Source organism: Quercus robur, chromosome 5 (genome assembly GCF_932294415.1).
Source record: "Quercus robur chromosome 5, dhQueRobu3.1, whole genome shotgun sequence".
Taxonomy (NCBI): Eukaryota; Viridiplantae; Streptophyta; class Magnoliopsida; order Fagales; family Fagaceae; genus Quercus; species Quercus robur.
In genome coordinates this window covers 20,059,017-20,075,805 of record NC_065538.1, presented here as the reverse complement: position 1 = coordinate 20,075,805, position 16,789 = coordinate 20,059,017, and the positions used below count along the sequence as shown (strand labels likewise).

Sequence of the window (16,789 nt, the reverse complement as noted above, 5' to 3'; positions counted from 1 at the left end):
GAAGATTGGCACGATAGGTACAGTGCGTTTCTCTTTTTCTTTTTTCTCTTTTTGGAAATAGGCTGTACGTATCTGTTATTTTTGAAAAATAAAATAAAAAAACATACGGCTGGGACACACATGCAGCCGTGTCCAACATGTTTCCTGTATCTCATACGTGTCGGACACAGACATGACAGCCCAAATGCCGTGTCTGTGGTTTCCAGCCAAGAATAGACCAACCATATATGATAAGTATTTAGTTTAGGGCTTCCTGTAATATTAATGGTGGGTATTTAATAAATATAAACACTGTTTAGACCTTAAAGACATGGAAGATCCATAAAAATGCCCACTAACAATGACAAGGATTTTCTGAAACTCACAAGTCATCACAGCGTTGTACATGTAAAGGATGCAAGGCCTAGCTAGAGGAGGCACGCACTTGCAAAGATTTGTGATACGCTGGAATTGAGCAAGGGCTTGGGAGCTCCAAACAGAGAGGTCACAAAACTGGCCCACTTATCCTATTGTATTGAGTACTGAATTATAATATTTTTAAGGTTAAATAACCATTTGGACAATCATATTACATATTTTTTCATGCAAATGTGTATATGAATAGGTTTTTTTTTTTTTTTTTTAATTTTTATTTATATTTTTTTGAAGAATCATGTGAATATGAATAGTGAATATAAAAACATAATTTTTCTTACAATTTCACTATCTTACTTTATCCAAAATTTAATTAAATCATGTAACTTAATTTTATTCATTTTAGTCTTCTAATTTTTTATGTGTTTTCAGTTCAATCCTTCCATTTACTTCCCATAGTAGGTTGCGCCATTAAATGTCTAAAAAACATAATGATAAAGTTTTGAGATTTTTGAATTTTTTTAAATTAAAAATCTATAAAAAATTAGGAAAAAAATTGATTTGATTTTCAAGAATACTGAAAATAGAAAAACAAAAATCTGAAATCTAATTCAAAAATGAAAACCCAAAATTAATGATACCGAGCAAACCACACCAACATCCCTTCAACACCTGCAAACCTCCTCACTAGCAGCTGCTAATGGCCTAATGACACAAAACCCACAACTCAAATTCGTCAAAGTAGCAAAAATTCACAAAACCCATTCACATTTTTTGCTCCGAGTCTCCGACTAGTGTTAACAATCCTCTTCTTTTCTTTTTTTTTTTCCTCTCTGCAACCAAACAAAGAATCAAAATATAGAAGAAGAAAAAAAAGACAATCATTCACCATATATATATATATATATAAAATATATACAAACAAACCCTAGATAGAGAGAACCCAAAAATATATATATATATATATATATATTTAAGAATAAAAAATCCCTCTTTGATTCTCTCTCTAGAATTTTGTTTCTCAATCCCTTAACTTTTCTATAATCTCTAATGCATTTTGAACAAATCTAGTCTAATTTGTTGGGCTAATCGCATGATTGTTTTTGCGTGATCCAAAATCATTGTTATCGAAGAGCGAGATGTTCCAAAATTTGGGAGGTGTGGGAGAATAATCTAGAATTGGAGTTCTCCCTTATACGAGGTATCATGGGCAACTTCCCCCATGTGTGGCGATGGACACCAAATTCCTTGGGATCAGTTTACGCCTTGTCACAAACTTCAAGTCTAGCTACGACAACCGTGGGGTGGATGATGGTAGAACCATCGTGAATGGTGGTTGTGAGGGCGAGAGAAAGAATGTGTGTGAGGAGGAGTGAAAAATATGATTTGATGATGTTAGGTTTCGGCCAAATTGAAACGAATCATTTTTTTTTTTTTTTTGGTTACTAGGAACTAGGAAGTAGTTGTTTGGAAAGTTTATGGACTGCCTCTCTTTCTTTTGTGGGGATAAAAGACCAGTAGGCCCATGTCAATGTCTACATTGGGCCAAGGGTCCAGCCCAAAGGAAAACCTCTCCTCGGTCATGGGGAGGAAAAGCCCCTCCTCGGCCATGGGGAGAACCCTCCTCGGCATGGGCATAGCCAAGGATGGAGGCAACCTGCAACTAATAGTGACACTCCCTATTGTCCCACAGAGCAGGAAAAGTACTAAAGTAGAAAAGGACACCGAAAGTGTCTAAAGGAAAGGCTGTCATTATTGCATTCAGTGTCTTGTGCCTGACACGGTCATACTTCTCTGTCCTTACAACCACTCCCAACAACTTGAGGGAAGGGTTGATGGGACAAGTACCTACCCTAAGGACCTCATTCAGGAGGAAGAAAATTACTATAAAAAGGAAGTAAAGAGAGACAGAGAGGCGGGGCGGAGACCCCCCAACACACCAGAGGCCCTAAAAGAGGGCTCCTCAGGCCAGGTCGAGGACCAACCCTCTCAGATGAATCTAACCTGTCACAAACTTGATCATCAAGAACACCGTGATAACCGTTGTTCATACGCTAAAACCTAGCTCTTTGGCCCACTCTCTACAAATTCATTGTACTGGGCTCACTGGCTTAAGGTTTCATGCATCTTGGGCTTGGCTTGAAAAACGTGACCCTACAGTATTCTTCCCTTAATTTGACCCCAGCAAAAGTCAATTTCTTTTTTTTTTTAATCAAAAAATTGTATTTGTTTTTTTAATATTTTTTTAAAATTTATAAGAAACTCAAAAATACCAAAATAATGTCATTTTTATAATTTATTTGATTGAATTGAATTTTGAGCAAAGTTTAAAACTTTATTTTGTAATTTAGCCTATTTCTAAATACCTCTAGTAAGTCATCCAGAGATGTATGAGTACATCTAGATGTATGAGTACATCTATATGTACAACCTTTTTTTTACCATTTCTAAGGAGATAGGTTACAGTTTGTACTATAAAATTGATATTAATAATAGTCCCATTAAAAATTAATATTGCACTATTATTATTTACCACCTTCAATAATATTGTAAACAAAGGTGTGAAAATTTGTTGCATTTATAGCATTATTGTAAGTGTATTAGATTACTCAATCTAACTTTCTTAATTTCCCATGTAGGAAGGGTTCGAGTAACAACTTAGTAGTAATGACATCTTTTGAGGGGTTGTGTAGTTTTGATACGAATCATACTTCTATCTCCCCCTCCTCTACTATCTAACTATCTAAAATAAAGACCTTCCCAAATACAAAATCTTCACTGGAATCTTGTTTGTTTAATTGATTATGGTGATAAGGTGATTCCAAAAGCACTACAAAAAATGAGGTCTATAGCCACATTTGAAAAACGCAGCTATAGACCTTAAAACATGGCTACAGGCTGCAAGCTGTGTTTCTATAGCCGCATTTTCAAACGCAGCCTATCCTGCATGACAATAGCCTCTTATTGGGACCTATAGCCGCGTTTTTATAAACTGCGTGACAATAGCCTCCTACTGGGACCTATAGCCGCGTTTTTATAAACGCGGCTATAGATCACCCTATGGCTGTGTTTTTCCACAACCCATAAGTTGAGACCTATAGACCCGCTTTGGGCTACGTTTTTTCAAAATGCAACTATAGGTCGAACTTATAACCGCGTTTTTGTAAAAAACGCAGCTATAGGTCTCAGCTTATAGGGTGGCAAAATGCAACTATAGGGGGACCTATAGCCGCGTTTTTATGCTATTGGTAATAATTTTTTTTTTCTATTTTTTTCTTCCTAAACACGTTTCTGCCCAAAGACCTGTAAAACCTATAGCCGCGTTTATAAAAACACGGCTATTGGTAATAATTTTTATTTTTTTTATTTTTTTTCTTCCTAAACACATTCCTACCCAAAACAAGTCTTGTAATTCCTGCCAACACTCTACACATTACCTTTTCAATAATCACTTGCTTGTTGTAAAAGAGGCAATCATTTTCAAGCTAAAGTATCACCTTTAAATCACACAAATTGGGATTTCCTATCTTCAGAATTTGGTTCATATAAATCATGCATTGGGTTGCAAAAGAATCACATAACTGTGACATTAAACTCTCTGGATTTCCTATCTTCAGAATTTGGTTCATATATTTGTCTTACAATTACAAACTTCAGATCAATTTCAAGTAAAACAGCTAAACAGGTTTGCACATTTCAAAAATAATAAGCTAACATATGTTCCATTCCCTAAGGTTTGCATAAATTTAGTTTTTTGCCCCTAAACTTTTTCAAAATCATTGGCATTGCATGTGTAAATCTAGTAGAGATACAATTGAGCATTGGTCATTCTACTGCTATACTACTCAGTTCTGGGAGGCTTGTGTGATGCAGGGCATTTCAAGAGGCTTGTGAGATAGGAAATGGAAAAATAGTTTTTCTTTTGTTAATTATTTTGCGTAAGTAAAATAAAATGTTAATGCGCAATTTTTTTGGGGGGAATTTAATAGTCGTAAGTTAAGGACTTTATGAATAAATCGGAGGAATGGTCTTTTTTTATTTTAATGTCAAGGACAAAGGATTTTTTTTTTTTTTTTTTTTTTGAGAAAACAAGAACAAAGGATTTTGATATTATTGATTAGTCTCTACCTCTAATATTGAATAGCTATTTTAAAACCTTTAAAACACTTGAAGAATGGGACAATTTCAACGGCTCCCCCAAATACTATATTGCACACGAGTGCGTTCCATAATCTAGTGATTACAAAATAAAAAATAACGAAGCACACATCAAAGAAACACTTTCCTTTCCAGGCCACAATCTTGTTAAATACATCTTAATGTTACTACTTGAGAAATACTAATAGTCACAAGGGTAACTGCAAATTATCATACAATTCAATCCTACTTGAAATTTAATTATCATGGCGTGGTCTAATGTAAGCAAAAACAGTAAACATGGTCTGAATGATAGTAAGATACAATAAAAGAAACGTGATAAGATATGATATACAATTGACTGGTGAAGAAAAATATTCACGTCTTATCGCTGCCTGAATCTTGAGGTATGCCTTATTGCTACGCAAACAAATGTTATATATCAGTGGAGAAAGGTAGCACTCATGCCAATCATAAGCAACATCCTTAGTGAGATCATTGAGAAGCTCAGAAACTTCATTGTCGCTGCCCAGAACATGATAAAAGATCTTCTTATTACGAAGAATTTGAACGTCTTCGGGAGTGTTCACAAGTCCATCGAAGAACATAATATAAGATGTGAAATAAGGTTTTACAGTTTTATCGCATTGTTCATAGGCAACAAGATTTCTCAATATAGGTCCAGTTTTATGGTCAATGAAAAGAGGAGGAATCTCTAGTGAAGCCCTACCAGTCAAGACTGTCATGTGGTGGCTATGGTATTTGATGTCTAATAGGTCACCCTCTCCACTCTTTAAGAAAATCCCAACTCGTTGGAGCTCCCTGACACTAGGTATTAAACACATTTTGTCTCGCTTCGGGGAACCATTAGCACGTGGAATATTAAGAGTCTCATTGGGGATGAAAGTTGAGTGAAATAGTGCAAGTAAATGGTCGGGTGCTTGTGCTTGTGCAAGAGAGTTATCATGTGCTGGTGTTCTTTGTGCTCGAGCGAGTAAAGGGCCAAAAAACTCAAGCGCAACATCTACGAGAGGACGCTCATGGCTTGAGCCAGTGGGCAAATATAATTCTTGTAGGACAAAAAATGGTATTTGGTTTTCGAGCTTCAGTAAATCCAACCTAATTACAGGTAGCTTCCAACGTGTTTTAAAAATGGGATCGTCTACAATTTCCTGCAAGAAGATAAATGGGATTTATAAAAGGGATCTGGTTTATTATCACATTAGCGTACATTATTTAATGGTAAAGTTAATACTTATAATATATTTTTTGAAAAGGGAAAGTGTTTTTGTCTTTTACTTCGAAGTTAGAATCATATAAAGTCCTTTTTTTTTCTTCATTATGAGATAAAATATACAATTTCTGTTGTCAATGACCAAGGCCTAGCCTCTTAATCATTTATATTTTTGTTATTTTTGGATGAATATGCTAGCTTTTTTTTTTTTTCTTTTTCTTTTTTGTGGAGAATTTCAACTTATAGCGTTCGCTTTTGATAATGCTCTTTATCATCAGACCAAAACACCAATCAACTTTTGGTACAAGCGGAAATTAAACCCCAGATTTCTTATTCAATCATCCAATATTTTACATACCAATTGAGCTAATTGGAACCCACGATGAATATGTTAGCTTGATCATTACAACAAAACTATTTATTTAATCACATAATGAAGAAAATAAAAGGGACTTTATATGATTCCAAGTACAAGACAAAAACACTTTCCCTTTTCAAAAAATATATTTTAAGTATTAACTTTACTATAAAAAAAAAATGTACGCTAATATGATAATGAAGTTAATTAATAATACATCAACAACATAATAAATATATTTCTTAATTTTTTTATTTAAAAATTAACACGTTAGTTTGTGAGTCCTCTATAATAATAATAATAAAAAAACTTGAAATATCCTAATACATTAATATCATAATAAATTATTTTTTTTATTTTTTCTTATATATCTTGTAATTTAAAATTGAGATATTAGCAAGGTTTTAAAAAGTGTACCGGACCAATCAGTCCGATCAGTTGATCTGGGAACTAGAGGCCAATTTGGTCTAGGAAAAATGCCTAAAACCAAAGTAAAATCGAGTAAAACCGGTCAAAACCAAAAAAAGCAGGGAATCAGAGGCAAATCCGGTTTTGTCCCGGTTCGGTTTTTAAAACATTGGATATTAGTATATAAGACTTATATAATAAAATTTATAGCATCCCTAGTATTAAACTTAATTAAAAGAAATATTACAATAGAAGAAAAAATAAATCAACAAAAATGCCTACACTATTTCATTCCCTTCTTCTACTTTAATTTTTTTATCGAAATAAGTTAGTGAGGGAGATGTTTTAAGCTAGATATTGAACCGGCCAAGTATTATCAAATTCTACTATTTTGTTCAAACTTAAAAATTTTTAAGTTTTTATTTTATCATTTTTATGAGTTGAAAAATTTTAGTTACCATAAAAAATCAAACCTAACAAACACACTCACCTAATTCAAAGTCAGTACTACATATAACATACTTTTTAGAAATATGAGATAATAATTAATCCCTCACCCTTTCCTTCTAGGAACTAACACACATACACATAAAAAAAGAAAGGAATAGGATTCCAAGTTTCCAACACATGGAATCATTTAAATAGGAACGTATTAGTGGTTACCTTTTCAGTCCTTAGATGATGGCGGAAGAGCTCAAGTATGAACCAACCATCAATGACCATCATGCGAACAAAATCATCTGAAGAAATGTCTTTAAAGGCCTCCGAGTAGCACCCTCTTGCTCTCCCTTCCAACCTCTTCATGGCCTCAGCAAGACGTTGAAGCCTGTGTTCTCTTTCTTCCTTGCTTTGATAACGCATCAAACTGAAAAGAAACTGGAATTTTTGCCCTTGTAGCAGTGCGTTCTTGTAATGAAAAGGGCCAATAGAGACAAGCACAGGGTCATAAGCATGTTCATCCACTCGTCTCATGTTTGTAGGAGCTCGAAACATTGTGCATGACATTTGACAATATCTGGGGGTGGCAAATAACATTTCCCTCATGGAGTCATTGACAAACTCGAGCACCCAATTAGGAGTTAAACTTGTACTTGTACTTGTGGGGTCATCAAGACTTTGGTTAGGAGATATATCTTCTCTCAGACCAGTTCTTCCCAGGAGCAGAGAATCTGAAATTTCTTCCCTACCGATGCGGTCCATTTCTTGGACAAATTTTGCAGAACGTAGAGTATGACCTATATTTTTTTTCAAGGAGAGGTATGACCTATATAAGCAATACTAATTAAGAATTTAGCAATTCAAAATGATTATGTGACGGGTTCAATAATTCTTTAATCTTATTTTGGTATCTGCACTATTCTGCAGGGTCAATTACTCTAGTAGATAAATTATTTATTAATTTCATCAACTCTTTTAGAGGATCCATTAATGTCTGCAAAAATAATACAGCTAGGGTACGACCTTTTTTGATACCCACTCACCAGTCACCAGCTTGCAAGTATTTAACGTGGAAAATGTTGTTAGTATCATTTAAAAATTACGTACAATTGTACAGACAAGTCAGATAAAGCCTTTTTTTTTTTTTTTTTTTTTTGGTGTGGTGGGGGGCGGGGGGGGATAAACATGACAGATAAAGTTTGTTAGTATCATTAGCTATATCAGTTTTGAAAGAGTTTTAATATATTGCATTTGGTTTTATGGTAATTCTTTATTATTAGACTAAAATACCAATCGATTTTTTATGTAAGCGAAAATTAAACCCAAAATATTTTATTCAAATATTAAAAATTTTATCAATTGAATTAACTAAAATCTACATTAGTACTATTATTTAAGTAACACGTTTCTTACTTTATGAGTCATGACATATACAATGATGTGTCATGCTTACCTCTACATATTGTACTATTAAAAAAATAAATAAATAACACTTTTACATGTTATTAATTTATAAATACTATAAAATTGAGCACATTTGACCAATAGTTGACTTCCTTAGGTTGTGACATATAAGTTTTGTAGTCTTTACAAATTTTCATATCATTAATATATTTATTTATTTTCAATTAAAAAAAAAAAAAACTCGACAATTTTAAAATATCATAGCCTTCAGAATTTTGTGACATATAAGTTTTGTAGTCTTTACAAATTTTCACATCATTAATATATTTATTTATTTTCAATTAAAAAAAAAAAAGAACTCAACAATTTTAAAATATCATAGCCTTCAGAATTGATTCTCTCTCACTCACGCACAGCCTTTACCTCCCACCTCTCTCTCCTGGCCTTCACGTGGAGCCTATCTCTCTCTCTCTCTGTTGAGTTTGTTTTTTCTCTCTCTCTCGTGGCCAAAAAAAAGGAAAAAAGATCTCATAGGTCAAAACTCATTTGCAATATGTGGTTTCATTATAAACACCACCCCTATGGGTCCGTTTGGATTGAGCTTATTTTTGCTGAAACTGAAAACTGAAACTGAAAACACTGTAGCAAAATAATTTTTAAATGTGTGAATAGTACCGTGGGACCCATTTTTAATGAAAAAGTTGATAAAAAGTGAAGTTTGTGGGACCCATGAACAGTATATAAGTCACTGTTCATGGCTGAAAAGTCAACAATATGCGGCTGGAGAAAAAAAAAAAAAAAAAAAAAAAAAAAGGAAAACGCAAACGCAGTGAGACGTGCTATCCAAACGGGCACTATATCTCCAACTCTCACTATCTATCAAGTTTCAAAACAACCAAAGCCTCAATTTTGAACACATCCATTTGCAATTTTCTGAGACGGCCATCACAGCCCCTCCACCCAAATCAATGTCAACACCGTAATCTGTTGAGATTTTTTGTGGGTAACCCAAAATTGTGATTTTGACAAATTTCACAGAATCAATAGAACCAAAAATTAAACCCAAAATAATGATACCTACGTTTATGAGAGAGAGAGAGAGAGAGTAATGACATTCTTTGAAGTTTAATTACACATCAATGATATTAGGGATGGATCCAGAATTTCAAGCAAGGGGGTCAAAGATAAGTGAAATAAAATTAAAAATAAATAAATAACTTCAAATAAGCATCCATATAGTTAACAAACTATCAACCAAGACAAATATACAAAACATTGTTTCTTAATATATTAAGATACAATCATCTACCAACAAAGACAAAAGACACAAAACATTGTTGTTTTGTAGTACATTATTTATGAAAAGAGAACTTGTAACTCTTTTAAATCTTCCAAATTATCTATGATTGAATACAAATCAAATGTCAAAGTCATTTCCCTTTCAATGTATATCATCAAAGAGCTCTCTCTCAATCTCGGCTACTTTCTAGGTTTCCTTTTTTTTTTTTTTTTTTTTTCATTTGCTTTTAATAAAATTTGGATTTACAGGAGTTGGATTGATGATTTTAGAGGGGAGGGGCCCGAATCTCTCTCTCAATCTCGGCTACTTTCTAGGTCTCTCTTTTGTTAATTTTTTTTTCATTGAATTTTATGTTTTTAATAAAATTTGGATTTACATGAGTTGGGTTGATGATTTTGGAAGAGAGGGGCCCAAGCTACAAAGTAAAAGGGGCCCAAGAGGAAGAGAAAACAAAGAGTTTAGTGAGAGATAGCGGAGAAGAAGAAAAGAGAAGGTGGGGTTGGTGGGATTGATTTCATGTTGTTGAAGTGGCATTCTATTATGAAATTTTGAATTTTTTCTGGCAAATTTTTTTTTTTTTGGGAGTAAACGAAAATTTTAGTTACCTTAAAAAAAAATAAAAATAAAAATAAAACCATGATTAATACTCCTACTTTATTGAATTATACATCTGAGTCATCAAAGTCATTTTAATTAATCTGTATTGAATAGATCAGGCATAGGAAATTAATGGAATGGATTATTAATTAGTGGTTACCTTTTCAGTCCTCTGATAATAGCGGAAGAGCTCAAGTATATATGAAGCAACCATCATTGGCCATCATGCGGACAAAAAAATCTGTAGAATGTCTTCAAAGGTCTCCGAGTAGCACTGTCTTGCTCTCCCTTCCAACCTCTTCATGGCCTCAGCAAGATGTTGAAGTCTATGTTCTCTTTCTTCCTTGCTTTGATAACGCGTCAAACTGAAAAGAAACTGGAGTTTTTGCCCTTGTACCAGTGCCTTCTTTTAATGAAAAGGGCCAATAGAGACAACCACAAGGTCATAGGCATGTTTATCCACTCGTCTTATGTTTGTAGGAGCTCGGAACATTGTGCATGGCGTCGAAGAATATCTTGGGGTGGCAAATAAATGAATAATTCTCTTCTTTTCATGGAGTCATGGACAAGCTTGACCACCCATTTCAATTAGGAATTGTGATTGTACTTTGGTTAAGGGATATATCTTCTGTCAGACCTGTGCTTCCTGGTAGTGGTGAATCTGAAAATGCCATGCGGTTTATGAAGTCGTGCTTCATTTCTTGGACAAAGTTTGAAGAATGCAAAGTAGGACCTCCTATACAGCTACGCTAAGTGCACAAGGCCAAAAGAACATCTAGGTACGTAGCATCCATCTTCACATGCAGATCATGAAGAGTACTCATGAAATTAAGCAGCACTGATTAAGGATTTAGGAATTCAAAATGATAATCATGTGTGGATTCATTATCTTCTTCTCTCATCTTATTTTGGTATCAGGGTCGACTGATCAATTAATACAGTAAGGATAACTCGTTATTATTATTTGGGACCCCACTTACCAGCTTACAAATTTTTTTGTGGACAACGTTGTTAACAGCTACTTTTTAATATTATAAATCAAACATGATCAACATATTTCTACTTTTTCATTGGTATCTTAAAAAAATCACAAAGAAAAACAAATAAAGAGTAACGATTTTCCTGCTTCATAACATGGGCAATGATACTTCATGTGGCGTCATGCTCACCTCTACATATTGCTTTTTTCTTTTCTTTTTTAAACCCTACATATTGTATTAAAAGTTAATTATTCATATGATACACTGCATGTAAAGCTTATATTATATCCAACCTCATTTGGCATGAAAACATGATTTTGAAACTTGGATGGTTCAAAGAACTAAAAAAGCAAAAAAAAAGTTTAAGGTTTTTAAAGTTTAACGAGGTAATGATTATTTTAATAATAATTAATATAATAAATGTGAAAATTTTAATAATTTAACTTATATAAAGATGTTAAAATATATCTTTTTTATTAAAGATTAAATGATATTTTTCTCAGAATTTGTTGCAAAGGTTAGATAATTTATTCAAAATTTGTTAGTGAATTTGTAATATAGTAATATAATTATTATACAATACTAATACTTTTAAAGTTTATTTCGTAGCTAAAAAAAAAAAAGTTTATTTCGTAAAAAAATACCTTAAAATTTACACAGGTGGCAGGGCAGCGCTGGTGTTCAAGAGTATAAAAATAAAAAATAAAGTCACTAAAGTCATGCATGGGATAGGTAACAAGTGCCGGGCCGTGGAATTCTTTAGTTAAAATAATAAAAAATAAAAAATGTCTCATCCCCCACCAAACAGGTAAGAAAGTGAGAAAGTAGAACCCCCCACCCCACTCACTTATGGTCTCTGTTTCACTTTAATTATTTTGCAATTCAGGAGGAATTTAATAGTTGAATAGGTGATAAGTTTAAGGACTTTGGGGCATAAAGTGGAGGACAAAAGATTTTGATTTTATTGATCAGTCTAGAGCGTGGGAGGTATCACTTGGTCTAAAAAGTAACAAATCATGTAACTCTCCTCTACTCTTTTTCCCTCACCCTCTTCCCATACTGGCCATTAATTAAAGAATGGGACAATTTCCATGGCTCCCTCATATACTATTTAGCACAGTCATGTGTGGCGTCATGGACATAGACTTAGACCTTGGAAGGTATCACTTGTATGCTTATAAAATAATTGTGTATTAAATTGCGTTAATACTTAATAGTACTAGTCCCCCATCCCCAATGACAAATTGTTGGCTCTGCCACTAACTTCAACTCAGGATACTATTCCTAGCTATGTGGCATGTTCTTATGATTACAAAATAAAATTATTACGAAGCACAAATTAAACACTCTTTTATAGCCACAATCTTGGTTCTCACTCTTGCTGTTACTACAATTAGTCAAGAAATAATAGTCAATTAATTTTCTTACAATTCAATGCTACTAGAGATTTAATGATCATGGATGTGGTCGAATGTAAGCAATAATAGTAAACATGGTCTGAATGACACTAAGATACAATAATAGAAACGTGATAAGATATGATATAGTATTGACTGGGGAAGAAAAATATTCGCGTCTTATTGCTGCCATGATCTTGAGGTATGTCTTATCGCTACGCAGATAAATTTTCCGTATCAGTGGAGAAAGGTAGCACTCATGCCAATGATCAGAAGCAACATTCTTGGTGAGATCATTGAGAAGCACAGAAACTTCCTGGTCGCTACCCAGAACATGATAAAAGATCCTCTTGTTACGAAGAATTTGAACATCTTCGGGTGTGTTCACAAGTCCATCGAAGAACATAATGTAAGATGTGAAATAAGGTTTCACACTTCTATTGCACTGTTCGTAGGCAACAAGATTTCTCAAGATTGGTCCAGTTTTATAGTCAATAAAAAGTGGAGGAATCTCTAGTGAAGCCCTACCAGTCAAGACAGTCATGTGGTGACTTTGATATTTGATGTCTAATAGGTCACCCTCTCCGCTCTTGAAGAAAATCCCAATTCGTTGGAGCTCCCTAACACTAGGTATTAAACACTTTTTCTCTTGCATCAGTGACCCATAAGAGCTTGGAAGGGGATGATGATATATGGGTTTGAAAGTTGAGTGAAAAAGTGCAAGTAAATGGTCTGGTGCTTGTTCAAGAAAGTGGTCTTGTATTGGTGTTTTTTGTGCTCGAGTGAGTAAAGGGTCAAGGAACTTAAGTGCAACATGTATGAGAGGAGGCTCGTGGCCTAAGCCAGTGAGTAGATATAATTCTTGTAGGACAAAAAATGGTAGTTGGTTTTCGAGCTTCACCAAATCCAACCTAATAACAGGAGGCTTCCAACGTGTTTTGAAGATGGGATCATCTAAAATTTCCTGCAAGAAGATGCATTGGATTAACAAAATTTCCTTCAATAAAATGTAGGTTTCCACTTTCCCCACTTTATTTATTTATTTATTTTTCTTCTTATCATCTAGAAACAGCAATATTTTAGTTTTTTGGATCATAAGTGGGGGTTCCTTTTTACTTGACTTGCTTTTGTAATGAAAGGGGAATCTTAATCATTTTTCCTTTTTTTCTTTTGAAGAATATGCTAGCCTTGATCATTGCTAGCTTTTTTAATGTCACAATCAAGGCAAAAAGGTGTTTATATATGATTTCCAGTATAAGGCAACAAGGAAAAAGGTCTTTATATGACTTGTAACAAGTTCTTTTGTTTCGTATATATCTTTTTTTTTACTGGCTTAGAAGTTTTTTTTTTTTCCCCAAAAATAAAAATAAATAAATAAATAAGAGAAGGAAATGAGTTTAAGGGTTCGGCATAAAAAATTTTGTTAAAGTAATTTCAATTAAAAACATTTTTAGAGAAAATTATTTGTATTTAGTTGTGTTCTTGAAAATGCTCTCATTTTTTTTCAAAAAAGTTTGACTCATGAAAAAATCACAAACTTTCATATAATTATATATAAATATTAAATAAAAACGTTAATTCAGAGCTTTAAAATATTAATATAAAACAACAATGCAAAAAAATTAAAAATAAGCACTATATTCAAAATAAAATTGTTGAAAATTTGACTAATAATTAAAACTGTCAAAATAAAAGTGCAACAAAAAAGAATAATAAAACTATCTACTAATTGTGGAAGGGGGAAGCCCGAAGAAAGAGGATCGACAAATGGATTCAACTCAAGGAGCAACTGGGCCTAACTATTTATCAGATCAAGCCTAATACGATTAGGATAGTCCAATTAAAGAAACCGAGGAAGGCAATTCGCCCAAGGAGCACAAGGAGCAAACACTCCTCGGGAGATTGGGAACAAATCATCAAGGCCATAAGGTTAAAGGCTGAGAAAGGAAGTAGTGGTGTGCAAGAAAGGGAAGGAGGAAGCTTCTAGATAAAGCACCTATCACATTCCCATTTAATGAACTATACCAATTTAGCTTGCCGCATTAATGGCAGAATGAATCCTGATCAATGCCCTCACAACCTACAACCTATTCTGCCACCACTAGCAAAGCAGTGATAGGACAAGTATCTAAGGAGGGATCAATGACCATCCAAGTAGAAGGCTTGTATGCAATCCTAGCAACTACATATAGGAAGGAAGATCCTCCTAGAAAGGGGATCAGAAAAATCTAAGGGGGAAGAAATAGAGATATAGAGAGAGGAATCGAGAACTGTGTAATCGAGAAATGTATATCCTAAGAGCTGTTGCTCCTCGGCCATCCAGAGGAAGAGCTTGAATACGAATCTCTATTTCTTTGCTATTATTCTCTACTAAAACTATTATCTTAGTCAATTTTCTTTCTTTAAATTATCAAAAAAAGTTACCAAGGCTTGAAGGGTTGACCTTGACAATCCACCTCTATAAATTAATTGTACTCGGCCTCCATTCTAACCCGTTCTCATATAGTTTGAGCCAAATTGTTCATTTTGGCCCCTACACTAATAAACTCACAGATTCACCTACAAACACTTGAAACCTCCCCAAAAGTACACTTGAAAGTTATTTTTGTGCTACTTTTAAAATTTTAGGAGCCATTTCCAAAACTTTTGAGTCTTAAAGAGGGTGTATGATTTAGGCCTGATGAAGTTTTCAACCATCCCAAACATCCAAAAATGAGAAAAATGTTTTATGTCCAAAGAAACTAGACCTAAACTTTATGTTGTTGAACAGAAAATTATAAAAATTTTCATTTTGTTCCTACTTGAAAAAATAAAATTCATATTTTTTAAGAGTAAAAAAATTCAATTACTGCAAAAAATCAAAACTTATAGATTAATTATACTTTATTAAATCACACGACTAAGAAGTCCTCAAAGTCAATCAAATTTCAAAAGTATTGTAATTGAACTAATATCTTAATATCTCTTAGTGCTTCCGATGAAAACTTCAAATTCCTTTATTTCGAATTATTAAATAATAATAAATAAATAAATAAATTAGGCAAATGAAATAATTGGAATGGATTAGTGGCTACCTTTTCACTCCTTAGATAATAGCGGAAGAGCTCAATTATGAAGCAACCATCAATGACCATCATGCGGACAAAATCATCTGTAGAAATGTGTTCAAAGGCCTCTGAGTAGCAGCATCTTGCTCTCCCTTCCAAACTCTTCATGGCCTCAGCAAGTCGTTGGAGCCAGTGTTCTATTTCTTCCTTGCTTTCATAACGCATGGAACCGAAAAGAAACCGGAGTTTATGCTCTTCCATCTCTTTTAGCAGGGGATTCTTGTAATGAAAAGGGCCAATAGAGACAAGCACAGGGTCATAGGCATGTTCATCCACTCGTTTCATGTTTGTAGGAGCCCGGAACATTGTGCATGGCATTGGACGATATCTTGGGGTGACAAATGATTCTTCTTTCATGGAGTACTCATTGACAAGCTTGAGCACCCAATTAGGAGTTGAACTTGTACTTGTAATTGTGGGGTAGTCAAGCTTTTGGTTAAGGGATATATCTTCTCTCAGACCAGTGCTTCCCACTCCCAGTAGCAGTGAATCTGAATTATTAATTGCTTCCCTACTCATGTGGTTCAAGAAGTTGCGCTCCATTTCTTGGAGAAGTTTTGAAGAATGCAAAGTATGACCAGATACTATGATCTTAGCAATTCAAAATGATTATGTAATGGATTCAATAATTCTCTGATCTTATTATGGTATCTGCAGGGTCAAGTCAAGTCTAGCAGATAAAATTAAATATTTCCTCAACTCTGTTAGAGGCCCCATTTTTACAGCTACGATAAGACATTTTTGACCCCTACTACTTACCATGCTAGCAACTATTTTGTGTGGAAAAGGTTGTTAACATTTACCATTATTCCCATTATTAATGATACAGTGCACTAATTTTTTGGTTTAATTGTTTTCATTTCAATGTAGTATAACATTGTTCTTATTAATACCTCATGTAGCTTTCCAAGGAATGCTACGGACAAGGTAGAGTTGGCTCAATTTCCAACGCCATTCGCAACCGTAGGATCTGAAGATCCTCGCGAAGGCGCGCCTTGAGTATTGAAGCGTCAAAGGACTCCACGTGAGTGGGTAAAGGAATGCCTCTTAATTTGGCACGTCTCCCATGTAAATG

At 34.0% G+C, this 16,789-nt stretch overlaps 1 protein-coding gene across 3 annotated transcripts; it reads right to left on the bottom strand.

Moving 5' to 3' along the window:
• Positions 1-4,536: 4,536 nt before the first annotated feature.
• On the bottom strand, positions 4,537-16,374 carry LOC126725445 (UPF0481 protein At3g47200-like). 3 transcript variants are annotated; one of them, XM_050430193.1, is made up of 3 exons: positions 15,682-16,374; positions 13,238-13,571; positions 4,556-5,323 (listed from the first exon to the last, which is right to left on the bottom strand). In XM_050430193.1, exons 1-3 carry the CDS (start codon positions 16,255-16,257, stop codon positions 4,749-4,751), a joined length of 1,485 nt encoding a protein of 494 aa, XP_050286150.1. In that variant the 5' UTR covers positions 16,258-16,374; the 3' UTR covers positions 4,556-4,748. The 3 variants fall into 3 exon arrangements, with proteins under 3 accessions (XP_050286152.1, XP_050286150.1, XP_050286151.1); XM_050430195.1 differs by lacking the exons at positions 13,238-13,571; positions 15,682-16,374 and adding an exon at positions 7,155-7,773 and having other exon boundaries at positions 4,537-5,663; XM_050430194.1 differs by lacking the exon at positions 4,556-5,323 and having other exon boundaries at positions 12,541-13,571.
• Between the last annotated feature and the right edge of the window lie 415 nt (positions 16,375-16,789).

What these genes read in the sequence shown, in the direction of transcription:
- LOC126725445 (XM_050430193.1), bottom strand. Translation starts at nt 16,257, where the DNA reads ATGGAGCGCAACTTCTTGAACCACATGAGTAGGGAAGCAATTAATAAT. An exon ending in ATTATCTAAGGAGTGAAAAG is followed by an intron (nt 13,572 to 15,681) that starts GTAGCCACTAAT and finishes ATCTTCTTGCAG; the next exon opens with GAAATTTTAGATGATCCCAT. An exon ending in AGAGAAAAAGTGTTTAATAC is followed by an intron (nt 5,324 to 13,237) that starts CTAGTGTTAGGG and finishes TGTGTTTAATAC; the next exon opens with CTAGTGTCAGGGAGCTCCAA.